A 25,578-nucleotide genomic window follows, 5' to 3' on the forward strand; every position below is an offset into this window, starting at 1 on the left:
GGAACCAGCGTGGAAATGGCCTAGAACCAGCTCTGTAAGAAGGACCTGGCACGTCTGTGCAAGGAGAGAGGGCTGAGTGTGGGGAGGCTCACCCAGGACCAGCTGATTGCCCGGCTGGTAGAGAAGGACCGGTCTGAGGAACAGGCTCCAGATCCTAGGGGGGCTCCCGGGATGCCCAGAGAGCTGACCTGGCTCCCTGGAGGAGCTGCAGAGACTGGAGCTGAAAGTGAAGGAGCTGGAGCTGGAGCTGGAGCTGGAGGAGCGGAGGCTGGCAGATGGTGCAGAACATCGAAAACACAAGTTGGAGTTGGAGGAGCCGCGGGCCAAGAGGGGAGACGCCAGTTCTGAGGGGAATCTAGATACCAAACTGCTGCCCCAGTTTAAGGACGGGGTGGGGGGGGTATTGATGACTATCTCACAGCCTTTGAGAGGGCTTGTGAGCTGAACCAGATTGACCCAGCAGACAGGCTCCGCTGTCTGACCCCCCTGCTGGGTCCCAGGGCCATTGAGGCGGTCAGCCAAACGGATGGTATTGAAATGGGAGACTATGACCTGTTCAAACAGGCTTTGCTGCTGAAGTTTGAACTGACCCCTGAGGCGAACAGGAAACGATTCTGGGGTGTACGCAAGACCTCAGGTGTCACTTACAAGGAGGTCACCAACCTGCTGGGGGAATATCTCCACAAGTGGGGGAAGGGCACAGGGACCACTACCTCGAGGACGTGTATAACCTGGTGGGGTTGGAGCAGCTGTTTGACATCTGCCCTCCAGACCTTAAGATGTGGTTAATGGACTGGAAGCTGAAAGGTCTGCACCAGTGCACCAGATGAGTTTGTGGACAACAGATGGGTGGGGTAAGGAGGGAGCCAAAGAGGTCGGGGTGCACGGTCACCTGCCTACTGAGGTGCTAATGGGTAATGACTTGGAGGACTGGCCGGATGGCACTCAGAGCGCCCTGGTCCTTACCCGGAGCCAGAGCCAGTGTGGGACGCGGGACCTCCTGAAGAGGGGAACCGAAGCACTGAGGGTAGGGCTTGACCTGGCTGGACCGGAGCCTCCGTCCCAAGGTGGGGAAACTGAGGCACCGCCAACCAGGGCTGTATCCTCAAACCCAGCAGCTGAATTCCTGACAGAGCTGCAGGAGGATCCTTTCTGAGAAGCTGAGAGCCCTTGCTGGCCACAGCGGTGCAGGATCCCAGGGGGAGGACCACCAGGAGAGATTCCTGTGGGAGAAGGAATTCCTGTACCGAGAATGGGCTGCTTTGGGGCAAACTGAACCTTGGAAGGCCAGGAGGCAGTTGGTCCCCCTGAGGTACCGCCACAGACTGTTGTATTTGGCCCATGATATCCCCCTTTCAGGGCATCGGGGCACCAGGCAGAGGCTGCTGCAGATCTTTTCCTGGCCCGAGGTCTTTGATGCCGTCCAACAGTATTGCAGGTCCTGTGACTCCTGCCAGAGGGTGGGGAAGGCCCGGGATAAGTGTAAAGCAGCTCTGAGGCCTATGTCCATCATAGAGGAGCCTTTCCAGAAGGTGGCTATGGATATAGTGGGGCCCCTCAGCAGGGCGACCCAGTCGGGGAAGAAATATATCCTGGTGGTGGTGGATTTCGCTACATGCTACCCCGAGGTGGTGGCCTTGTCCTCTATCGAGGCAGACACCCTGGCAGACGTGGGGTCCCCAAGGAGGTCCTTACAGACCAGGGGTCCACCTTCATGTTGGCCCTGCTCCAGTGCCTGTGGGAGACGTGTGGGGTCTGGCACACCTGGGTCTCGGTCTATCACCTTCAGTCCAACAGGCTGGTGGAGAGGTTCAATGGGACCCTAAAGATGATGCTGAAAACATTTATGGACCAGCATCACAGGGCTGGGACAAGTATTTACCCACCTGCTGTTCGCATACAGGGAAGTGCTCCAAGAATCCACAGGGTTTTCCCCGTTCGAGTTGCTGTGTGGGTGGAGAGTGAGGGGACCCCTGGACTTGATGAGGGACGAATGGAAGGGGAAGGCCTCTCCCGATGGAGAGTCAGTGGTGGAGTATGTCCTGACCTTCCGGGAAAAGCTTGCAGAGCTCATGGGCTTGGCCAGGGGAAACCTGGTCAGGGCACAGAGGAAGCAGAAGGTCTGGTACAACCGCTCAGCACATGCCGGCTCCTATGCTACCGGGGACCACCCCCGTGAGGAAGACCAAGAACAAGCGATCGGCCCAGCAGAGCCGGGTGCTTTTGTCACTGTCTGTTTGCCCAGACGCTGCCTGCCATGGGGAGCATCCCCTGCGCAGAACAGGGATGAGTGCTGCCCGAATGAGCCCCTCAGCACTGCGACCCTGGGGGCACTGCTGGGACATGGCCTCCACGACGAGGACTGTGCTGTCCCCACGGGGTCGCCTCTCACCCCACGGTGGGCTGTGCAGGTGCCACAGGACCACACCGGGGTAGCTGCAGGTACTGACGGGGGATTGGCGGGGTGTGTGTGCCAAGGCTGTGGGAGAAGCTTGTTCCCTGGATGTTGCTGCTAAATGGTCAGTAAGGAAATAGTTAATGATGCTGATGCTGGGGTTGTTGTTAGGTTCCAGAGTTAACACCCACCTGTGATGACTGGGGCAGCTACCCCCTCCCGCACAGAGCAATCGGCTCAGGCTCTCTGCAGGCTCAGGAAGCGTGGCTGGGTCACTCTCAGGGCCTGGTTGGAAGTTTCCCCCAAGAGCTGGAAGCTCAGACTCAGGCACAGACCTGCAGGGCACCAGGGATTCCCCAGCTGAAGGATCCCCAGGAACCCGGGGCACAAGAGCTCCAGCCAAAGCATCACTGAGACACAAGGAACCACAGGCACGTTTGGGGCATCAGCAACATTTGGGGGGGTGCAGCAGAGGCAGGCTAGAAATATCAGGGGGCTGCTGGTTGGGACTGAGGGGCACTGGCAGAGCTGGGGGGTGCCCAGACGTGGCATGGGGAGGGGGTCTCTCTCTCAAACTGCATTCCCTGTGGCCGGAGTCCCCGGGGAGGGGAGGGGGGAGCCTGGGGAAGGGGTGTTCAGAGTGGGAAGGGGAGTTGGAGGGAGGGGTCACAACAGCCTTCAGTCCCCCCAAAGGAGCCCCGCTCGCCGAGCACTGTCATACTGCGCAGCTCCAGTGGGGGCTCATTGCAGCCTCACCCCCAGCAACACCCAGCGGGTCAGTTCAGTGCCCTGCACCCCACAGCGCCCCCAGCCAGCGCCCACTGCCCTGTGCCCCACAGCGCCCCCCCACCCCCAGCCAGTACCCCCTACCCCGTGACCCACAGCATCCACTGCCCCTGCCCCATGCCCCCTGGCTCCAGCCCCACAGCACCCCCAGCCAGTACCCCCTGCCCCATGCCCCCTGGCCCGAGCCCCCAGCCAGCGCCCACTGCCCTGTGCCCCACAGCGCCCCCCATCCCCAGCCAGTACCCCCCACGCCGTGCCCCACAGCATCCACTGCCCCTGCCTCAAACCCCCTGGCCCCAGCCCCACTGCCCTGTGCCCCACAGCAACCCCCGCCCCCAGCCAGTACCCCCTGCCCCGTGCCCCACAGCGCCCCCCGCCCACAGCCAGTACCCCCTACCCCATGCCCCACAGCATCCACTGCCCCTGCCCCATGCCCCCTGCCCTGTGCCCCACAGTGTCCCCTGCCCCCAGCCAGTACCCCCTACCCCACAGCGCCCCCTGCCCTGTGCCCCACAGCATCCCCTGTCCCCAGCCAGCACCTACTGCCCCGTGCTCCCGGCACCAGCCAGTACCCCCTGCCCCGCTCCCCACAGCGCCCCCTGCTGGCAGAAGCCAGGGCTGGCGGAGCTGGGCCAGGCTGGGCCCCTCCCACGCTGCCGAGTTGTTTGGGAGGAAACACGGCCGGAGCAGCAGCTTTTCCTGCGCTGCCCCGAGGACAAACATCCCCTGACCTGGGGGGGGAGGGCAGGCGCGGGAAGGCTCCGCATTTCCGCTCCGCGCACGGGGACCCCCATGACCCCGAGCTCCAGCCCCAGGCCCCAGGGGAGCTGCCCCGCCGGGCCGCGCAGGGGGCAGGTATTTATAGCGCCCACCACCCGCTCCTTCCGCCCGGGGCGTCCCGCGGCTGATGATCGCCTCGCCGCCCGCCCACCCCTTCGGACCGAGACACCCGGCCCCTCCCCGGCCCTGGCCCTGCACAGCGGGGCAGCCTGTGTAGCAAGCCTGGGCACAACGCTTCATTGCGGGGGGACGGTCTGGCCCGGTGTGGGGGGGGGGGGGTTCTGGAGGGATGGTCTGGGCCATTCCGGGGGGGGGGGGAAGGGTTCTGGAGGGACAGCCTGGCCCAGTGTGTGGGGGGGGTTTCTGGAGGGACGGTCTGGGCTATTGCCGGGGGAGGGGGGGTGTTCTGGAGGGACAGCCTGGCCCAGTGTGTGTGTGTGTGGGGGGGTTTCTGAAGGGATGGTCTGGGCCATTGCGGGGGGGGCGGGGCGTTCTGGAGGGACAGCCTGGCCCAGTGTGTGTGTGGGGTTTCTGGAGGGATGTTCGGGGGGGGGGGGGGGGTTCTGGAGGGACGGTCTGGGCCGTTGCGGGGGGTGGTTCTGGAGGGACGGTCTGGCCCAGTGTGAGGGGGGGGTTCTGATCCCGCACAGGGAGGAGGGGTTCAGGGAGGCCTCTGGGGCTGGGGTGGACCCAGCACTGTGTGTGGTGGAGCTGGGGGGCCCAGCCGAGGCGCAGGTCACCAGCTACAGCCCCCTCTCCCTGGAGCCCACGTCCGCCCCTAGGCTTGAAGGATGCTGGGGCAGCCTGGGCATCTGGGGCCAGGAAGGGTTGAGGGCTCAGTGATGTCTCCCTGCACCTTCCTGGGCTGGGGGGGCTCTGGGTCGGGCACTGCGCTCCTGAGCTGCTGCCGGCCAGCCTGATGCCGCGCAGCCCCCTGGGCACACCTCTGGGCACGTGTCGGGGCTCAGGCTCTGTGGGGCTCAGCCCCGGGCTGGGTTCTAGGAAATATGGTACAGGGTCAGGGCCCCCGACCTGCCACTGGCAGCTGGTGGGAGGGGACCTGGCCAGGAGGAGGTGGGGGAGGGGAACCTGGATGGGAGCAGTGGGGGGGGGCCTGCCTGGGAGCAGGGGGATGGGGGGCGCTGGCCGGGAGCAGTGTGTGTGTGCACTGGGGGACCTGGCCGGGAGCAGAGTGTGTGTGTGGGGGGGAGACCTGGCCAGGAGCAGAGTGGGGGCGGGGGCGCTGGCCGGGAGCAGTGTGTGTGTGCACTGGGGGACCTGGCCGGGAGCAGAGTGTGTGTGTGTGTGGGGGGGGGGACGACCTGGCCAGGAGCAGTGTGTGTGGGGGGGAACAGGAACCTGGCCGGGAGCAGGTTGTGTTGGTTGCGGGGACGACCTGGCCAGGAGCAGAGTGTGTGTGTGTGGGGGGAACAGGAACCTGGCTGGGAGCAGAGTCTTGGGGGGGGGGGGGGGGGACCTGGCCGGGAGCAGAGTGTGGGGGGGTGGGGGAGGAACCTGGCCAGGAGCAGTGTGTGTGTGTGTTGGGGGACCTGGCCGGGAGCGGCCGGGGGGGGAAAGACCTGGCCAGGAGCAGAGTGTGTGTGTGTGGGGGGGGCCTGGCCAGGAGCAGTGTGTGTGGGTGGGAGGGGGGGGGGGGAACCTGGCCTGCTCCCTTGCTATTCTTCTGCCATCAGCACAGTTTACATCTGGCAAGATAAATGGCCTCCTGCCCTCGTCCTGTTTCCATGGGGTCGGGGCGGCCAGGGGCTGGCGGCTGGGATGGATGTTTGTGTTTCTGGCTGGATCTCAGCAGCTACGTACATCAGGCCAGCGCCGCCCCCCCCCACGGTGAACTGGTGCCAGGGCACAAGGGCAGAGGGCAGCCAGCGGCCTGGACAGGGACACACCTGGTTTGGGATTCCTGGGAGGCCAGGGGGCTGCCTTATGGGATTGAGGGGCACTGTGTGGGGGAGCCCAGGGCTGGGCTAGCAGCAGACTGCAGGTCTGGAATAAGGGGCACCAGCAGAGCTGGGGGAGGGGAGGCTGGGAGCAGCAGGGGGCTGTGGGTCAGGATTGAGGGGCACCAGCAGAGCTGGGGGCGCTGAGGGAAGCAGGGGGCTATGGGTCAGGATTGAAGGGCACTGGCAGAGCTAGGGGGTGCTGGGGGCAGCAGGGGGCTGTGGGTCAGGATTGATGGGCACCGGCAGAACTGGGGGGCTGGGAGCAGCAGGGCCTGGGGGGCTCAGAAGAGGCCACGGGGTTGGTCTGAGGTCCTGGCAGTGGGGCGATGGGAGGGGCCTGGGGGTGACTGAGAATAACAAGCCCTGGCCTGCCACCCCTCCCCCACACCTGGACCTCAGGGGCCCCCTCTCCTGGGTCCTGCCCCCTGCGGCCCCCACTCCTGCCTCGGGCTCCCCATGCCTGGGCCTGCCCTAGGGCCCCACTGCTGCCCCTCCCTCTGGGGCTCCCCAGAGCCCTGCCCTCCTTGGACACTGGCAAAGGCCAAGTGGTAGGAGTACTGTTGTCCCCTTCCCCACCCCCACCCCAGATTGGCCCCAGCCCCCCCGGTCCCGCCGCCGGCCCCCCGGGCAGGGCTGGCAGCAGCGGCCTGATGACTTTCCCAGCTTCACTCCCCTCACATGCAGGAATTTCCTTCCTCCAAGCCCCCTGCCGGCTTCCCTGGAGTGAGCCAGGGGTAAGGGGTGGGGGGCCTGGGGCAGTGGGGCCCTGCAGGGTGGGGGAGGAGGCGCCTTGTCCCAGATTCCCCCTTGGTTGGCGGGGGGGGAGATCCATGTTGCCCCCGGGCAGTGGGAAGAGCCGAGCCCCTTTCCCTGCTGCCGCAGCGTACATCGGTGTGGCCAGGGACGGGTTGTTCCTGGAAAACACAGCCAGCTTGGCCAGGATGCGCCGCATGGTGGAGGGGTTCCGGCGGGGCAGGGCTGGGACAAAGGGTCACACAGTGCGTGTGAGCCGGGGCCGGGCAGGGACAGTGTGGGGGAGACAAACCCATCGGTGCCAGGCGCTGCCCCAGGCACCGCCAGGAAACCCGCTGCCCTGGCACCAGCCCCGGCTCCCTGTCCCTCGGGGCCAACTTTTGTGCCCGTCTCTGGCCTGGAGAATGAGCTGCCTCGAAGCGACAACAGCCCGAGAGATGAGGCAAAGGGGTCAGTGCTTGGGAAGTGGGGAGGGAAAGAGCCCTCCCTCCCCACTCAGCCCAGCCTCCCCCCTGCAGCCCCTAGGGAGCCTGGCTGGGCAAGGCCCCAATCGGTGCAGATGGACCCACACACCTGAGAGCGGCCTTTAAATTAATGTTTATTCCTTATCATAGTTACAGACTGAACTCGAACCCCAGGCGAGCCAGACCGCATGACTGGGCAGCCCGGGGCGGGGGCGGAAGCTGTGTCGAGGGCCCCCCAGGTGAAATGAGCCCCCTTCCTGCCTTGGGACTCTGCTGGGGGGCTCTGCTGGGGGACACTGGAGCCAGGGGTGGGCACCACAACTGGCTCCAGTGCCCAGGGCTCTGGCATAGACCCAGTTGCAACTGCTGCCCAGTGCTCAGGGGCTCAGAGGTGGCTGGCTGGCTCCTTTGGGGGCTGGCAAGTCACAGCCAGGAGGAGCCTGGGGGGTATGGCGTTACCCTGCTGGTGGGCACTGGGAGGTGGGCAGCCGAAGGGGAGCAGGGCAGCTTGAGGGGCTCCGGGCTGCCAGCCCCAGGGGAAGGTGGCCAACGGGCACAAAGGGTCAAACACCCCCCCACCATGTCCCACCCACAGGCCTGGCCTTGCCCCACCAGCTGCAGCGCCATGCGCGGGACCAGGGTGCATATCTGGGGAGGGCTGCCATAAATGAACATCCCAAACCCCCTGCTCAGGGCAGCGCTGGGCACCAAGCTGGGCACCAGGGTGAGTTCAGGACCGAAGCACTGGGGCCTGAGGGGGGCTCATAGGCAGCAGGGCTGGATGCCTGTGTCCCGGCCTCACCCACCAGGCTGCTGGGACCGAGGCCCGGTGTCTTTGGGTGCAGGCTGGGTGGCATGGCCTTGGGCCAGCAGGATGCAGGGACCTGCCCGCTGGCTCAAGGCACCTGGCCTGGTGCAGCTCGGGGGCTGGGTTCTGCTGGAGGGGCTCAGCTCACACCTGGGTCTCCGCCTTGTGCTCACTGGTCTGTGGCTGGCACGCGTCAGGCTCAGGGCCCAGGCACCCCCAGGGCAGCCGGCCCAGGCAGGGGAGGTGTGCGGGCGACAGGCGTGGCAGGGCCCTGGCGAAGCAGCGCACCTCACGGGTGGCAGGGATGTCCGAGAAGAAGGCCCGCTCCCGGCACAGTGGAGCCTCGCCCTCGCTCAGCTCCAGGTCCTTCACCACAGCCAAGATCTCCTGGCGCTGCGCCTGGCCCCGCAGGCCCCGCACGTCCAGCAGGGCCGCCACATGCTTCCTCCTGCAGAGACAAGGAGAGGGTGAGGGGTGCTGCTCAGAACAGCCCCCCATGGTACTGGGCACATGCCCACGGAGCAGAGCCATGCCATTGCTGGGGCCATTGCCATGCCCACCCATGCCACTGGGCACACGCCCACGGGGCAAAGCTGTGCCCAGAGCCAGCAGCCAGGGCACCGCCCAGAGAGCCGGAGATGGGAGACGCCAGGCCAGCTCCTTGCAGAAACCCGGGAACAAGCTCTTGACGCAGCCCAGAGAGGGGGCAACTCCTCAGACTGGCCTCGAGGGGGCGCAATCTCTCCCTAGCCCAGCCAAGGTCACGGGGAAGGACCCAATGTGAGTGGGGCTGGGGATGCAGCTGCCTCCTGCCATGGGGCAATGAAGGGAGCACCCCTCCCTTGGCAGCTGTGCCCCACCTGAGCAGAGGCACATACTGAGGGGAGCCGCAGAGCAAGTGGGGGGGGCATTCACCATAAATAAGTGGACTCACCCCCCTGGCAGTGTCAGCCTGGTGCCCACTGGGAGGTGCCCCGTCAACAGCCCCTGGCGGTCAGCCTGGTGCCTAGCAGGACCCCCCCTCAGCACACCCCAGCGGCGTCAGCCTAGTGCCCGCCAGGTCCCTTCCATCCGCACCCCCCGATGGTCAGCATGGTGCCTGGCAGGCCCCCGCCATCAACTCCCCCTAGCAGTTCCAGCCCAGTGCCCGCCGGGACACACACACACGCTGTGTGAGGGCGGCTGGCTGCACTGCAGGGCAGGAGTTTATTTAAAGCTCCTGCCGGCATTTTCAGGATGTTGGCTAAGCGCCCATGTAATCAGCACAGCCCCGGCCCCCCCTCCAGGCACACGTTGCTCCCAGGCAGCTCCTGCAGCGGAGAGGGAGGTGGGGGGCAGCCTGGTGCTTCTGCTGGTGCCCGACCCGGAGTTGGTTCTGGGGAACGGCACCGCTGGTGTCAGCTCTGGGCCCCACAACTGCTCCAGGGCCCTGCCGTGAGCTGGCAGCTGTCCCAGAGCACGGCCCAGCTCCAGGCGGGAAGATGCGCCCGGCACAGTTGCAACACTTCCTTCCTTGGAGGCTCCTGCCACGGCGCTGAGCCTGGGGGCCGGGACCTGTGAATCCCACTGCCGGGAAAATGCAGCCGGCTGACGGGGGGCTGGCTTAGGGGGATCTTTCCAGAGGCAGGTGTCCCAGATCCATTCCCAGGGCAGCGCCAGGCCAGTCCCGACAGGGGCAGAGCAGTCCAGCCCCTGGCAATGCCAGGCCAGCGGGTGGGTGGGTTATGTGGTGCTGGGAGGGGATGTGGTGGAGGGTGGCGGGGTTATACATGTCTGACACCCCCTCACCCCCCACCGAAGGTCTGCTGCGGAGCAGCCTTCCACCCCTAGCCCCTTTTCCACAGGTCTCCACTTCCCTGGTGGCCACAACCACAAATTGCTCCATGGTGGCAGCCAGGGGAAGTCACTCCCGGGCCCCTTCCTGTCTGAGCCGCTTGTTTTTCTCCTCCAGCCCCGTCTTCAGCCACCCCTGCTGGCTGCCCCGCCCTAGCCGGCTGCAGGAAACGGCTCGCAGTCACACTTCGCAGGCGATCTGTCGCCTCCCAGCCCTGCGCCCGGATGCCATCAGCGGAAGATGGAAAGAGGAGCCGCGCCAGGAGCGTGATAACCCCCCTTCGCCCCAAGAGTGATGCAGGCGGCCACGGCAGAATCCAGCGCCAGGCAGTGCCACGGACGTGGGCATTTCCATCTCCCCCACATCCTGGGAAGGGGGTTGTGACTCCGGGTTCAGGAAAGCGCTGCTGGGAGCATGGAGGAAGGGGAGGCGTCTTGTGACGTTATCAACATATGCTGGGACCGTATAGATCATTGTTGCAACCAAAGTCCTGTAGTGGCACCAAATCTTGTATAAAGGGGGTCAAATGAGGTGTCTAAGACAAGGTTACGGTTTGCTGGCTATGATTATGCTGTCTATATGTGTGTATCATTTTTGTAGTTAAAGTTATGAATATTGGCTCTACACTGTCTGTATTTCAAACTTGTGCTATGCTTCTGGGGAGCACTCCAGACAAGCTGGTGTCAGCTCTGCCTAGCCTGCTTGACGGCCCATTAAGGACCATCAGCTACACAATCAACCCATTGAGAGAAGGCAGATACACCTTGGGACTCAGCAAGGTGTGCAGGGAACCTGCCTATGGACAGAACTCGGAGGTTTTTCCAGGCCACGTGATGGACAGCTTGTCTTTGGGACAAAGAAAGAAAGACCACATGGCAAGAGAATATAAAAAGCTGCTGCAGCTCCTCCATCTGGTCTTCAGTCCTGCTTCATCCCTCTGGAGGGACTTTGCTACACTGAAGCTTTGAACCAAGGACTGAAAGACCCATCCCAGCTGTGGATGTTCTCCAGAGACTTGATTTGAACCTGCAGTTTATTCGATAGCTGTTACAAGCCTGAACCAAGGACTGGCCATGACTGTATGTCATTGATTCCATTTAACCAATTCTAGCTCTCATCTGTATCTTTTTCCTTTTATGAACAAACCTTTAGATTTTAAAGGTTTGGCAACAGCGTGATTTGTGGGTAAGATCTGATTTGCATATTGACCTGGGTCTGGGGCTTGGTGCTGTGGGATCGAGAGAGAACCTTTTTTCTTTTCCTGGGGTATTGGTTTTCATAACCATTTGTCCCCATAACGAGTGGCACTGGTGGTGATACTAGGAAACGGGAGTGTCTAAGGGAATTGCTTGTGACTTGTGGTGAGCCAGTGGGGTAAAACCAAAGTCCTCTCTGGCTGGCTGGTTTGGTTTGCCGCGGTGTGCATGGAAATCCCAGCCTGGGGCTGTAACTGCCCTGCTTGAAGCAATGTGTCCTGAATTGGCACTCTCCGTTGGGTCCCACCAGAACCAGCATCATTACAGGGTCCCACGCCCAATGGCCTGCTTAGCTCGATCAACCTTCTAATTCCGGCCGCAGCGCCGGGGGCCGAGCCGGGGGTGGGGGGGCGTTCTGGCAGCAGCTGGGATCAGCCTGTGAGCTGGCAAGGACGCGCTGCGGGTGCCGTTGCCCCGGATCAGGGCCTGGCTCCCGGCTGGCGAGCGCTCTGCGGCTGGGACTGTCCCTGGTTATGCACCCACGCGGCGCCTGTCAGGCTGGGGCCCGTGCAGGTCCATGCTGCCCCTATGCGCCAGACAGGGTCTCGCCCCCACCCCAGCAGAGCACACCAAGGCCAATTCACTGGTATCCTGCTCCTTGGCACCAGCGTGTGCCACGTGGGGGCAGCCCCTAGCCTTCCCTACATGGTGGGAGCAGCGACCGAGGGCAGCAGGCAGAGTCCCTGGAGCACGGCAGGGATGGGGGGGAAGCAGAGGGAGGCCAGCTGGGGCCCCTGGAAAGCACATTGCCAAAGGCCTGGCCTGCCTGCGCCTGGTGCCAGGGGGAGGGCTGGCTGAGCAGGGCATGGGCACGGGCACGTCAGCACCACCTGCACCCACCAGGCAGCCAGTGTGTGTCACTGGTGCCCCCTGCTGGAGAGGGCAGGTGTGTCAGGGTCAAATGCAACAGCCACCGCAGAATCGGGACTGGAATCCGACCCCTGTGGGGCCAAGCAGCTGGGGGATCCCTGCGGGGGGCTGCCAGCATTCAGCTCTGCTGGCGCACGGGAAGCAGCTGGGGCGGGGGGGGGGTTCGCCCCAGAGGGCATCTCCCGGGGCGGCATGTGGAGCATTCGCCCCTGTCCCAAGCAGCGGTGCTGGCAAAACCATTTGCCCTTTTCCCACCTGGTCAGAGCAGCAAGTTCACGCTTGCGTCCGCCCTGGAGCCCTCTGACCCTGGTCAATCTTCTGGCTCAGCCGGGGTGACCTGTGGTACTCTCTGCCACAGGAGGCGTGTGGGCACACGCTAGGCCCGGCCTTCCCAAGAGCTGGCTGATTTCAGGGCCAGGAGCCAACCCCCAGCGGGGGAGGGGGAAGGACCGTGGACCTGCATCGCACCCCTGGCTAGGTGCATTGTGGGAGCTCGCCGTCCCTAAGAGCACCATATACTGGACTCGCACGCTGCTCTGAGCTCGCCGGCTGTCTGGCAGAGCATGGCCCAGCACCCCCTACAGGAGAGGTCCCAGTGGGGGAGCTTGGGGTCTGTGCGGACCCAGGGGAGCTGGGAGCCACCAGTGCTGCCTCAGGGCAAAGTACAGTCAAGTGATGGGTGGCCCCCCTCCAGTGACAGCGCTCGTCTGGCTCCCCCTGGGGCTTTGCCTGGGGCCACGCGGCGGCCACTGCTCAAGCCAGCCCGGGGCCCTCCTGTGACAAGCTCTGAGCACTGGGATGTTTGTTCTTCTGTTATGGACCCAGACGGCAGCCACGGCCCTGTGCCACGGAGCTCAGGGCTCTGCCCAGCCCTCAGCCCGCCTGGCTCTGTGACGCTCAGCCGGGGCACAAGGAGCGAGACAGGGAGCGGAGAGGGCAGCGCAGCTGTAACCCCAGAAGGGTCTCCCCAGCACTGCAGTGCAGCCAGGGCAGCTGTTTAACACGCCCCAGGGGTAGGGCAGGACTGCGGCGGGGGCGGGGGGGAGGGAGGATTCATTAGCTGAGCTGCAGCTCAGCCGAGACCTTTAACAGCCTCAAGAGCGCAGGGGCACCCAGATCTCCCATCCGACCACCCACCGCACCCCTGCTGACGTGGGGAGGCCAGACAGCAGCATGGCCCCCAATGCCCGGGGAGAGGAGTCCAGCGGGGGTGCCAAGGTGCTGGCCCCCTCACTGACGCTTCAAGGGATGGACCTGTTCCCCCTGGCCCCACAGCAGCCCCCAGTGGGCCGAGGATGGAGCGACACTGGGGGATCCCCCAGAGGGAGGATTTGGGGGAACCCTGCCAGGAGAGGTGCAGGTTGGAGGCTGTGCACAGGTCCCATGGTGCCCCCTGCGGTGCCCCCCACTCACCGGACGTCAGGGAAGTCCCGCACCAGCACCCCCACCTCCATCTGGATGGAGGGCGTGTCCTCCAGCCGCAGGATCTCGGCCAGGTGAGGCACCGCTGCATTCAGCCAAGATGAGGTCGACTTCTGTGGGGAGGGGCCAGTCAGGACAGGGCAGGGGCTAAGGAGATTCCCCCCCAGCCCCGCCCAGCCATGCCACCAGTGAGACTGAGGGGACAAACCAGCTGGAGCTCAGCCCCCCCCAGTCCTCCAGGAGAACCCCCAGCACCCAGGGCAGCACGGCCCGGCAGGCAGGGCTGGAGGCTGGTGCTAATCCTGGCTCCATCACCGCCCCGCTGGGGGAGCCTAGGCCTATCACTGCCCTGCGCTGTGCCTCAGTTTCCTCTTCCACCCCTGCGTGAGCAGATGTGGGAACTCCAGTGGGCAGGGCTCCGTGTCCCGATCTCGGCACAACCCTGACACATGGCAACAGGATGTGCGGGGCACCCCTGCTCCACCTTCACTGTTTTACCCTAAGCCGGGCCCAGCTGGCTCTCCCAGGCTCTCCCCTCCGCCAGGAGGGCTGCACCCGCCCTTCCCGCTGTGCCTGGCGCTGCCCAGGAACCCCCCTCTGGGTAGCCTACAACTCAGACCCCCTCCCCTCTCCACCATCCCAGTTTAGCAATCTTGGAGATTCAGCCCCATGGGGAGGGGGGGGGTCCTCACAGGGCAGCCCACCCTGCCCCACTGCGCAGCTACAGCGTGGCCCCCCACACCTCCCAGCCTCCTCCCGGCTCACCAGCTGGCCGAAGAGCTCCTGCAGCTGGCGGCCTTCGTCCTCCAGCCGGGCCGCCACCTTGCCTCTCATCTTGTTCGAGCTGCAGACGAGCCGGACCTGCAGCAGGGGCCGGACGTACTCGACCAGCACCCGCCGATGCACCTCGTTCACCAGCGCCTGCGGGGCACACGGCAGGCTCAGCCACGCAGCCTGTAGGGGAGGGGCAGACTCCCCCCAGCTAGCCCACCGCAGTGGGGGGAGCCCCCAGGGATGCTGCCGCGCACTGCATTGTGGCTATTCCCTGCCCCCAGGGCCCATGGAGGGCGGATCAGGGGCTTGGGCAGAGAGCGTTGCACTGTGGCTATTCCCTGCCCCCCAGTGCCTTCAGATGCAGAATCTCAGGGAGAAACCTCCCCTAGACGTTGTCCCACGGCGTCCAGCTCAGCAACTGGGAGGTCCCTGGGAAGAGACGCCAGCACCATGGCAGGGGGTCGGGGCTGGGTCCAGGGCCATGGCAGAGGGGTGTGGCCTGGAGAGGCACCAGGGCTGTTGGGGGGGGGGGGCTGGATAGAGGGGCAGAGCCTGATGAGGGGCAACAGGGCCGTGGCGGGGCAGGAGCCAGTGGGGGCGTCTGGAAAGCAAGGGCTGCTCTCCCTTCTGCCCAGGCCCCGTCCCGTGTGGCTGCTCCCCACACCCTCAGCAGCACCCACCTTGTACGGCTCCGGCTGCATCGTCCGCAGCTTCTGGGCATAGTCCGTGAGCAGCATGACGATGGCGTCGAAGCTCTCCGAGCTGGTCAGCCACTTCCTCTTCATCAGCTTGTGGAAGTAGGGCTGAAAGGAGAGGCCAGCCTCAGCGCCAGAGCAGAGCCGGGCACCCCCACGGGGCACATGGGGACCAGGCCAGGCCCCCTCCCGTCTGCTGCTGCAGGAAGGCCAGGAGTGGGCCAGATCTCAGCAGCGCCCCCTCTGACAGGCTGGGCAGTGCCTTGGCCAGGCTGCTGGCCTCACCCCGCTCACAGCTCCCCTCTGTTTGGATCCAGAGGGCTGGGCAGTGGGGGGGGGGGGGGCAAAGGAGGACAAGCCCCCAGGTCTCCGTGCAGGAAAGGGGCAAGCTGCCATGACCCCCCGCAGCGCCCGGCCCTCTGTCCCCTTCCTATGCTGGCAGCACTGACATCTGCTGGGGTGAATGGGGGCCTCTGCCACCTCGCCCTGCCCCTGGCTCAGACAGGCCTACCTGCCCCCCAGCTAGGAACATAAGAGCGGCCAGGCTGGGTCAGACCAATGGCCCCGCCAGCCCAGTATCCTGTCTCTGACCGTTGCTGGTGCCAGGTGCTTCAGAGGGAACGAACAGAGCAGGGCAATTATCGAGTGATCCACCCCCAGGCTGTCGTCCAGTCCCAGCTTCTGGCAGGCAGAGGCTAGGGACACCCAGAGCATGGGGCTGGGTCCCTGCGCTCTTGGCTAATAACCACTGATGGACCTGTCCTCCAGGAGCATTTTTAAACCCAGCTATAGTTTTGGCCTTCACAACATCCCCGGCAGTGAGTTCCACAGGTTCATGCCGTTGTGCGAAGACTTCCTTCCTTCTGTTTGTTGCTACCTATTAATTTCCTGGTTCTTGTGTGATGTGAAGGGGTAAATAACACTTCCCTAGTCACTTTCTCCAGACCAGGCATGATTTTATAGACCTCCGTCATATCCCCCTTAGTCGTCTCTTTTCCAAACTGAGCAGTCCCCGTCTTTCTAATCTCTGCACCCGCTGAAGCTGTTCCACCCTCCTCTCTGCACCTTTCCCAATTCTAACCTCTCGGATTTGAGCTGGGGGGACCAGCCCCGCGCACAGTCTGCCAGGTGTGGGCGTACATGGACTGATAGAGGGGCAGTATATTGACTCTCTCATTATCTGACAGATCCACCTTCCCCCCACAGACAGACCCAGGCCAGGTCCCGCGAGTGCCCCGGCCTGCCCCCCACATACCCGGAGCTCCTCGAAGAGCTGCTGGGCCAGGACACGGTTGCAGAGACGGGTCACTTTGTCCAGGGCGGCGTTGGCCTGGCGCCGGGGGACATTGCTCTCCGGGTGGCCAAACTGCACTAGCTTCTCCACGTACTCCCTGGGGAAACGGTGCCTGTCAGCAAGCCGGCCCACAATGCACTGCAGCAACGCCCCCTCCAGGCGTGGGCCCCAGGCCCCGAAATCCAACCCTGCCCTCGGCACCCTGGCAGGGGCCCAGGGGACAGATCTTGCCATGCTCTTCACCCAGGGGACCTTGGATATGGCTGAGGGGCAGAGGGGACCTCAGGGGAGTCCAGCTGGGTGGGAGTCCAGCAGGGGTCCTTGGTGGCCTGACTAGGGAGGGAGCCCAGTGGGGAGCCTGGGGAGGGCACAGCACAGCCATGGAGGGTAACCAGCAGGAGGTGCGGGGAGCGGGGGGGGAGGGCTTGGCCACAAGGGACCTAATGGGGGGATTGTGGGCAGGCACAGCCACATCAGGGGACGCAGGGTGCCTGCTACAGGCTCCGTAGGCCCCTGGACCTGGGTCGGCGGAATGGGCTGGCTCACCCCAGCCCTGGGCAGGCAAAAGGTATGGGGGTCCCTCACCTGAAGGGGGGGCAGCAGTTGACGAGCGTGATGGTCCTGCACACATAGCTGTCGGTGGGGGGGCTGCTCTCACCTGGCCTCTGGTGGAACTGCTCCACCTTGCTCTGAAAGCTGCAAAAGGGGAGAGATGGCCCATGCTGAAGGGGTGTCCTGAGGCCCCAGGGGGATCCCCACCCCCCCATACCAGGGTCAGCCCTGGCGGGGGGGATCCCTGCCCCTCCCTGCCCAGGAAGGGCATCCTTGTACCACCAGGCACATGTCCCACAGTGACCCTCTCTGACGGACCCCAGGGGAGGGACCTGCACCCTCCACCCCGCTCAGCTGCCACCTTCCAGACCCCTTCCTCCCCCAGACCAAACCCCACCCAGCATGGGGAGGGGAGAAAAACCCGAGCCAAGGGCTGTAGCCCACAGGGCTGGCTTGGCCTTCCTTGTCTTCAGCCGTAAGGCAGGAAATCTGGAGGCCTGGGAGATGCTAGCCTGGGCAGGCAGCCTGAACACAGCTCAGGCCAGCAGGGCTGGACAGACGGCCTGACGGCTGCCCCGAGGTTTGGGGAACGCGGCGGAGGAGCCTGCTCAGTGGGAGATGCCACCGCAGGGACAGGGGAGTAACGACCGTCCATCGGCCGAGCAAGGCGTGCCGGGGCTGAGCTGAACGGGCCTGGACAGGGATGAATCTGTTACCCTGCAGGAGAAAGGCACCTCCCTCCTACGCCGGGGAAACGGCTGGATTTGAGCACTAGCCTGACTATCACTAACAGGGAAACCACCATGCGGAGCAGGGTCTTCAGTGATTAGCCGGGTATCCCCCATCTGACCCTGCAACCCGCTGGGCCCATCAGAGCCATTGGCATGCCCAAGATGGGGCCGGCTGCTGCCTCTCACCGCCAGGCCGCCCAGGAAGCGCTTCGGCCCAGGGCAACACCCCAGCTGGTGCTGCGGGCTGGGCCGGGGGCTCCGACCGGGTCACATGGCTTGGAGCCCTCCTGGCTTCTTTGCCGAGCCCAGTGAAAGTCCCCCGGGCTTTGCTGCGTGCTCAGCGTGAGCGCCCTGGTCCTGCACCCCAGGCTCTCGCCAAGAGACAGCTCCTGGATTTGAGCCCGGCAGAGCCTGATGCTGGAGCCAGAGCCTAGGGACCCTCTGACCGACTGGCAAGTAACACAATATTATTAACATATTAACAGGGCCGATCTCTCCACGCAGCCCATGGGTCTCCCAGCCCGGGGGGGGCTGGCCGCGCTGGGAGGGGGTGTGTGGCTAGGAGCCCTCCCCGATTCCCCCCACAGGGAAGCCCCCCCCATCTGCTGTCCTCCCCATGAGTTCTGCACGGCACCCCAAAGCAGGCCCCTGGTGTAGCCTCTCCCCCTCCCCTGTACCTCTGCAGGAACTCGGCCAGACCAGCCAGGCAGCAGAGCACTATCTGCTCCCCAAACTCCGGTGTGATCTGGGGGGGCTCTGTCCACATGGGCCTTCAGTACCTGCAGGGAGAGGAGCAGGCCACTGAGCTGCTGGGGGAGTGGGGAGCCTCCTCCCCCCCGCCGCACAGACTGGCCCCAAACCTCCAGCGGGCATGACTGACTCACCCCAACCGCAACAAAGGGGAGACCCCAGCAGGCCCTGGCCGAGCCCCGGGCACCATCAGCTGCACCCAGCACCGCCTGGGGAGGGGCTGCGAGCTGCCACCCCAAGGCGGGTCCAGCCAGGCCCCAGGTACCCAGCACAGCCCAGGCCTGGCTCAGCAGCTTTCTGCTCCAATGGGGCACGGCGCTCAGGGGGCTGGCCAGTGGGCAGCCTGGGGGGTGGCGCTGGCTGCCTGGCAGAGGGGAGCCCCGCACGGGGCCCATTGCAGAGCTCACGGGGGGCAGAGGACTGACTCTCTGGCCCAGGAGACCTGCCCCGGGGGCACGGGGGTCGGAGCTGCCATCTGCTGTTGGCAGCTTTCCCCTGTGGCCCCTACAGCCTGGGGGAGGGGGCGGGGGGGGAGGTGAGACTGGTAGAGCCCACCTGTGCCCTCTGCCAGCTGGGAGCTGGAGCCAGAGCTGATCAGCACGAGCCCCAGACAGCACCCCCAGGGCCGGGCGCCCGCACAGGGGCCAGCAAGTGAAGAGTTCTGGGGGCAGCCGGTGGGGGGCGGGCGTCCCCCCGGGACAGCCGTGTCTTGACAGGGATTGGGGTCCAGGATGGGTGAGCCCAGGGGTAAGCCTATAGCCTTGCCCTGGCTCTAGGGGGATGGGCACATGGGCCCACTCCACACCCAGGGTCCAAAGGGAGCTGGGGGAGCCAGGCTGTGGCTCCGGAGGAGGGGAAGGCTGGACCTGGCCACCTGGGGGCGGGTGGGGGAGCCCGGATCAGGCCCCAGACCAGCTCAAAGGCTCCCATGGACTCCCTCCTTCGGCTGGGCCATGGGCTGCCCCGGCCATACCAGACACCCCTGAGCCCAATGGGGTGACTCCTGGCCCCACTCAGCCAGCATGACAGGCCTGAGACCACCAGCACCCGGAGGGTGAACAGCTGATTGCATGGGCGGTGGGGAGGGTATGTGTGTGGCAGGGAAGGCCGGGGAGAAGGGGGCCAGGGAGGCCCAGAGGCCAGGCACAAGGGGTTCCAGGTTCGATGGGGAATGACCATGGGAGGCTCCGGGGGCCAGGCACATCATGGGGTGGGGGAGGATGTGGGAGGGGGGATCCAGGCATGGTGGGAAAGGGGCATGGAGGCCCCGAGGGCCAGGCACGGCGGGGGGCAGGGCTCGGGGGCCAGGCATGGCAGGGGGGGATTGGGAGGCCCAGGGGGGCCAGGCACAGCGGGAGGGGGTGTGGGGGGGCCAGGGGCCAGGCACGGCAGGGAAGGGGCCTGGGGGGGCCAAGGCACAGCAGGAAGGGGTGTAGGGGGCCAGGCACAGCAGGAGGGTTGTGGGGGGCCCAGGGGCCAGGCACGGTGGGGAAGGAGCGTGCCCAGGTGGAGCCGGGTAGCGGCAAACGGCCCTGCCCTGGACGCACCGAGATCACCCGGCTGGACAGCTCCAGCTGGCCGTGGTCCCGTCCAGGCTCCTGTGCCCAGCGCTGCTCCTCCTCCCGCAGCTCCCGGCTCATGTCTGCCGCGATCTTGGTCTAGGTGGGAATAGAAGCTGTCACAGGTGGTGGGGAGCTCCGGGGGGGGGGGGGGGTGCATGGGCTGCCCCAGCACCACCCGCCCTATGGCCTGGTGTCCAGCCGGTCGGCTCCCAGACAGGCCCTGCAGCTCGGCAGGACTGTAAACTCCTCCCCCCACGACCGACTCATTAAAGGACTGACACCCCCAACCCCCCGGACTATTTGAGGGGGGGAGGAAACCACCCACTCCCAGCTCAGAGGCACCACGGGAAGGGGAAGGGGGTGGGTAGGTGCCATGGGGAGAGGGTGGGGCAGGTGCGGGGAGGCACCAGAGGGGAGGGGAAGGCCCTGGGGCTGCTGCAGGGAGGCAGGGTGGGGGGGGGCGGGGTGTGCCTTGGGGGGTGGGCACCAGGCCCCACCGTTACCTTCACTGCTGTGGCGCAGGCCTCCTCCAAGCGGCGCTGGGTCTCGGGGGGCAGCAGGGGCTCTTGCTCGTGGGCGCTGAGCAGCGGGGCGATGTCCAGCCGCCCCAGCACCGCCCTGGGGGCAGAGACAGCCATGAGGGCAGGGCCCCCCCGCAGCCTCCCTGCGTGGCCCCCTTCCCAGTGACAGCTCACAGGGAGCCAGGGTCAGGTACCGGCCCCACTCCTCCCCCCACCCCCCCGTGCCAGGTACAGCCCCCCCCCCAGTGCCAGGTACCGGCCCACCCCAGGCCAGGTACTGACCCCAGAGCCGGCCCCCCCCCCCCGCCCGCCCCGCGAGCCAGCCCCGCCCCCTCACCTGGGGTAGGTGTTGCTGTGCCAGTCCAGGAGGAAGTAGAGCTCGGCGATGGACAGGCTCCTCTGGGCGATGCTGCCCAGCAGCTGGGCCAGCCCCTCATGGTAGCTGCGGGCGTAGACGCCCAGGGCCTGGTACTCGGGGGGATACGCCGGCAGCAGGTGGCTCCTGACGGCGCTCAGGTCCTCCACCAGGCAGCGGGTCAGGCGCTCCACGTGCCCCGCCAGGGGGCCGCCACTGTCCTCGGCGCACTGGCCCAGCCGCTCGCCCACCGCCCGCTTCACCGCCTCGGCCCACCTGCGGCGCATGGCCCGGGGCCGGGGCCCGGTGCCGCCCCCCTGCGCCTCCGGACACCGCCGGTCCGCGGCCTCCTCCTGCTCGATCACCCGCACCACCAGCTCCAGGGACGGGTAGGCGCCCCGGGCCGCCAGGGCCTCGGCCAGCACGGCCCACAGCTGCTGCAGCAGGGCCTCGTACAGCAGCGCCACGTCCTTGGCCTTGCGGCTGCCGGCCTTGGCCCCCTCCCCGGCCTCGCCGCTCGGGGGGCGCTCCCGCCCGCACTCCGCCTCCAGCTCGATGATGTGCCTGTCTGCTGCCAGCAGGTCCCGCTGCTGGATCAGGTTCAGGATCTCCAGCACTGCGGGCAGCGGAGCAGAGAGGTCAGCCCGGACCCCGGGCAAAGGGGAGCCCCGGGCGGGCACAGCCGGGGGCTGCGGGTCAGGAGAGAGGGGCACCGGCGGAAAGCCCAGGGCTGGGGCAGGCGGGGTTGGGAGTGAGGGGCGTCGGCCCCGGGCTGGCACAGCGGGGAGCTGTGGGTCAGGAGTGAGGGGCACTGGCAGAGCTGTGGTAGGGGGGACACAGAAGAGGCGTGGGTCAGGAGCGCTAACCCCCACACACACTCCAGCTCTGGCCATCTGCCCAGAGCAAACTCCACCTGGCGGGGGAAGCGGAGCCGGGAGGCAGAACCCCAGCTGGGCTCTACGTTGGCCCCAGCCCTTCTGGAGCACCTGGACTCTGGGTGGGAGCCAGACGTGCCCTTTGCTGCCCCCTCCCCCCTGCCAGGGCTGCCCCTCTGCCCTCGAGGTCAGCTGAAGAGCCAGCAGCCAGCGACCCCAGCCCAGTGGGGCGGGTAGAACAGGCAGGAAGGGCAGGCCCTGTGCCCAGCTGGCAGGGACACTCCGTCCCCCATATGGGTCCCTGCCCCACACGCTGGCTGGGAACTGCCCACCTCTGTGTCCCATGGGCCCAGTGGGGCAGGATACTCCATCTTCCGGGGCCCACTGGCTGCTGGATCAGTGTCCGGAAAGGCCAGGAGCAGAAACAATAAGTCAAACAACAGCTTGGCTGGGTTGGGCTGGACAGGGGACGACCACAAACGTGGCCATGAGCCGCCCCGCGCCGAGCCCCAACCCAGCCAGGGGCCGGCCACTGTGCCCTCATGGTGTCCAGCCACCTGGCTCTGGGGCAGAGCACCCACACAGTGTTGGGGGGAGGCAAGGCCCCTGGCTGGGGTGAGGGACACAGCACATGGCCCAACATCTGGGGGGCACAGCTCTGCCCAGCCCTTGGGACCCACAGCCAGCCCAGATGGGCCGGTGACATGGGGTGCTGGGCCTGCCAGGGGAGCAGACAGCACCCTCCCTTCTCCCCCCCTGCCAGGAAGGGGCGCTCGGCCAGCAGCAGAGAACAGGGATGGGAGAGTCTTTATCTGGGCATGGGGGGGGTGGGTAGGGGGTGCTCTCGGGTGACCTCTGACCCCCTTCTGTGACCTGTAAGTGACCTCCCACCTGCCCTTGCCCTGCAGCAGGGAAAGGGACACCGAGCGCCATGCGGCCCTGGCAAAGCAGAACACCAGGGTCATCTCCTGCTTCCCCCCCAGCCTGCCTGCTCCGGGAACATGTCCGATTCACTGGCTCCCCATCGGGCTAGCTCCTGTGCCCACCAAACCTCGCCCCCGCGGGACAGATCCTCCCATGGGGCGGCACACGCTGAGCTCTGCGGGATGCCCGCCCCGGGGGCACAGCAGGACTTCATTCCACACCCCTCCCGGCACCGTGCCAGGGGAAGCTCCGCTGGCATTCGGACAGAAACATCCCACGCCCAGCCCTGCAGAGGGCAGCTGGGAACGTGGCCCGGGGAGACCGAGAGACGCAGACGCCAGGGGGCAAAGCGGCCCTCGGCATGGCCACCAAGGGCAGGGTTCCTCGGCCCATCTCAGATTATCCATAGCACCTGACTCTGAATTTTCCAAGGGTTTTTGGAGGGGGAGCCTCAGAATTGTTCCCGCAGCCCCCCACTCACGGGTAGAGATCTAACCCCCTGCATCTGTATCAGTCCCTACCCCTCCCTCCTCAGCACAGCGTTCCAGCACCTCCACCCCGGGTGCGACCTCCCAGCACCGGGGTCTCATGGCCAAAGGATCCCCCCAGGGACCGCAACCAGGAACTGGCTGGCTTTAAAGCAGAGACATGCAAGGGTGGGGGGGGGGGGGGGCCGGTGGAGGAGAGGGTGTATTTGCACCTCAAAGGATCCCTAATTGGTAGGTGTTTGCTCTCTATCCACTGGGTTTGGTGCCCTAGGGTGGGACAATGGGGCCTCTCTGGAGCCGGGGGCAGACAGGGTGGCTCCATGGGGTGATAAGGGATCTGCTCAGAACTGGCTGTTCCAGGCCCTGGTGCCGGTGTTATCTTCCAGTTCCCCACTGGGCCTCACTCCCCACAACCCTGGGAGTGGGGCTGGGCTCCCCCCCGGGCAGAGCCCCAGGTCAGGCACCAGCCGGGGCATTGCCAGGTCCATCCCATGCAGCTGTGTCCTGTGTCACTCACAGCACCTCTGTGGTTTTAGAGGCTTTGCCAAGGACCATTAGCCACAGCATGGCTGCCCCGTCTGGGAACCCCACTCCCAGGGACGGGACTTACCCCATGCAGAGTGATGCCCTACAGCGAGCCGGGCCGTGGGAAGAGCCCACTGTGCAGATGGGGAAACCGAGGCAGAGAGGCAAATGGACATACACAAGGCCACAAGAGCCAGGGACAGAACCCAGGGTCCGGGCTCCCAGCCCCCTGCTCTAACCACTAGACTCCCTCCCAGAGCCAGGACTAGAACCCACACACATCTCAGCTGGGAGCATGTCACGGCCGGCACCAGGGTCCCACTCTGCGCACAGGATGCCCTGCGACGGGCCCTCACCACGGCAGCTCCTCTCAGCACCGGGGCCAGCCGGGAAGTGGGACCGACCTGTCACCCACGGGCAGGGCATGTTGCGGGGGGGGGGGGGGGGGGGGGGACAGAAAGAAGCAAGGCTGGGGGGAGGAGGGAGGGGCTCCGGAGGGGGCTCCCCCGTGGGCTGAGGCTCTTGGGAGGGGGTAGCTGCAGGGGCTCATGGGCTGGGGGCTCAGGGGAGTGCCTGCGAGAAGTAGGGGGGCAGACAGGGGGCAGATCTATGGCTCCCCCCCCCAGCTCCTCACAGTCCAGGGGAGGGGGCGCCCCGGCAACATGACTCGGCCCATCAGCGGCTCCGTCGGGCAGGCTGCCTTCCCGGGACGTACGCGGGCACACGCTCCCCCACATCCCCCCTCGTGGCAGGGCCCCCCAGCTGCAGCTCCCCACCCGGCACGGAGGGCCCGGTCCCCACGGCCGCGCGCCGGCTCACCTGACAGAGGCTCCTGGGCCTTGGCGGCGGTCTCCACCTCCTGGGCGGCGCGCGCCGGCTCCGGGGCCTCGGGGGGGCTGGGCTTGTCCACCAGCGAGGCCCGGTGCGCCCGGCCCCCCAGGCCCAGCTTGAGGAAGGTCATGCGCTTCCCGGCGTCGGGGGCACCCTCGCGCTCGGCCGGGCAGCTCTCCGGCCCGCCCGGGCTGTCCTTGCGCCACCCATTCAAGCGCTGCAGGAGGCTGAAGTCCTCGGAGCTGCGCCGCGCCTTCCGCTTCTCCGGGGCCCCGGGGCCCAGCTCCCCCTCCAGCAGGCGGCCCAGGAAGGAGCGCCGGTCAGGCCCCTTGTCCCCGGCGGGAGCCTTCTCCTTGCCCGCCCCTTTCTTGCCTTTGCCCAGCCGGAAGGGGGAAAGGCCCACCAGTCTCTCTAGCGTTGCCCGGCGCCGGTCCAGGCTGCCATTGAAGAGGTTGCGTTCAAAGCCACTGCCCTGCTCCTCTGCCTCCTCCAGGAAGGGGTTCTGGTCCCCCGGGACGGACTCCCCCGAGTTCTCCTCCAAGTCCTCCTCAAAGGGGTTGGTGCTGCTCTCCTGGGCCAGGATCAGCTCCCCAGTGCCGCCTGGCGCCCTGTTGGTCTTGGCCATCTTCAATTTGTAGGGGTTCTTAAGGACCGGCATGGCCGCCACTGCCCGGGACCTGGCAACACAGGAGACAGGGTCAGGCCCCGAGTGCGGGATGCGGGGATCCCGGTGCCATGGGAGGAGAAGCAGCTGGGGACACGGAACACCCAACCGCTGCCTAGCGACATATACCGCCATGGCATGCCCTGTCCCCTGTATCCCATTCCATGCCCTGTACTCCATTGCACACCCTGTATCCCATATCATAGAATCAGAGAAGATAAGGTTGGAAGGGACCTCAGGAGGTCATCTAATCCAACCCCCTGCTCGAAGCAGGACCAACTCCAACTAAATATCCCAGCCAGGGCTTTGTCAAGTCTGACCTTAAAAACCTCTAAGGATGGAGATTCCACCACCTCCTGAGGTAACCCATTCCAGTGCTTCACCACCCTCCTAGTGAAATAGCGTTTCCTAATATCCAACCTACATCTCCCCCAGTGCAACTTGAGACCTTTGCTCCTTGTTCTGTCACCTGCCACCACTGAGAACAGCCAAGCTCCATCCTCTTTGGAACCCCCCTTCAGGGAGTTGAAGGCTGCTATCAAATCCCCCCCCACTCTTGTCTTCTGCAGACTAAACAAGCCCAGTTCCCTCTGCCTCTCCTCATAAGTCATGTGCTCCAGCCCCCTGATGATTTTTGTTGCCCTCCACTTGACTCTCTCCAATTTGTCCACATCATTTCTGTAGTGGGGGGCCCAAAACTGGACACAG

At 65.7% G+C, this 25,578-nt stretch overlaps 1 protein-coding gene across 1 annotated transcript in view; it reads right to left on the reverse strand.

Annotated features, from left to right (window-relative positions):
- Positions 1 to 7,256: 7,256 nt before the first annotated feature.
- EXOC3L2 (exocyst complex component 3 like 2) overlaps positions 7,257 to 25,578 on the reverse strand; it is a 35,248-nt gene continuing 16,926 nt past the window's right edge. The window contains 12 exon segments of the mRNA XM_037884457.2: positions 7,257 to 8,395; positions 13,321 to 13,442; positions 14,095 to 14,250; positions 14,784 to 14,906; positions 16,054 to 16,189; positions 16,678 to 16,788; positions 18,053 to 18,126; positions 18,128 to 18,154; positions 19,673 to 19,783; positions 20,191 to 20,305; positions 20,546 to 21,179; positions 24,195 to 24,883. Coding sequence (XP_037740385.1) covers positions 8,092 to 8,395; positions 13,321 to 13,442; positions 14,095 to 14,250; positions 14,784 to 14,906; positions 16,054 to 16,189; positions 16,678 to 16,788; positions 18,053 to 18,126; positions 18,128 to 18,154; positions 19,673 to 19,783; positions 20,191 to 20,305; positions 20,546 to 21,179; positions 24,195 to 24,864 — 2,583 coding nt within the window. The 5' untranslated portion in view covers positions 24,865 to 24,883 and the 3' untranslated portion in view covers positions 7,257 to 8,091.

This window comes from Chelonia mydas, chromosome 23 (assembly GCF_015237465.2).
Source record: "Chelonia mydas isolate rCheMyd1 chromosome 23, rCheMyd1.pri.v2, whole genome shotgun sequence".
Lineage (NCBI taxonomy): Eukaryota > Metazoa > Chordata > Testudines > Cheloniidae > Chelonia > Chelonia mydas.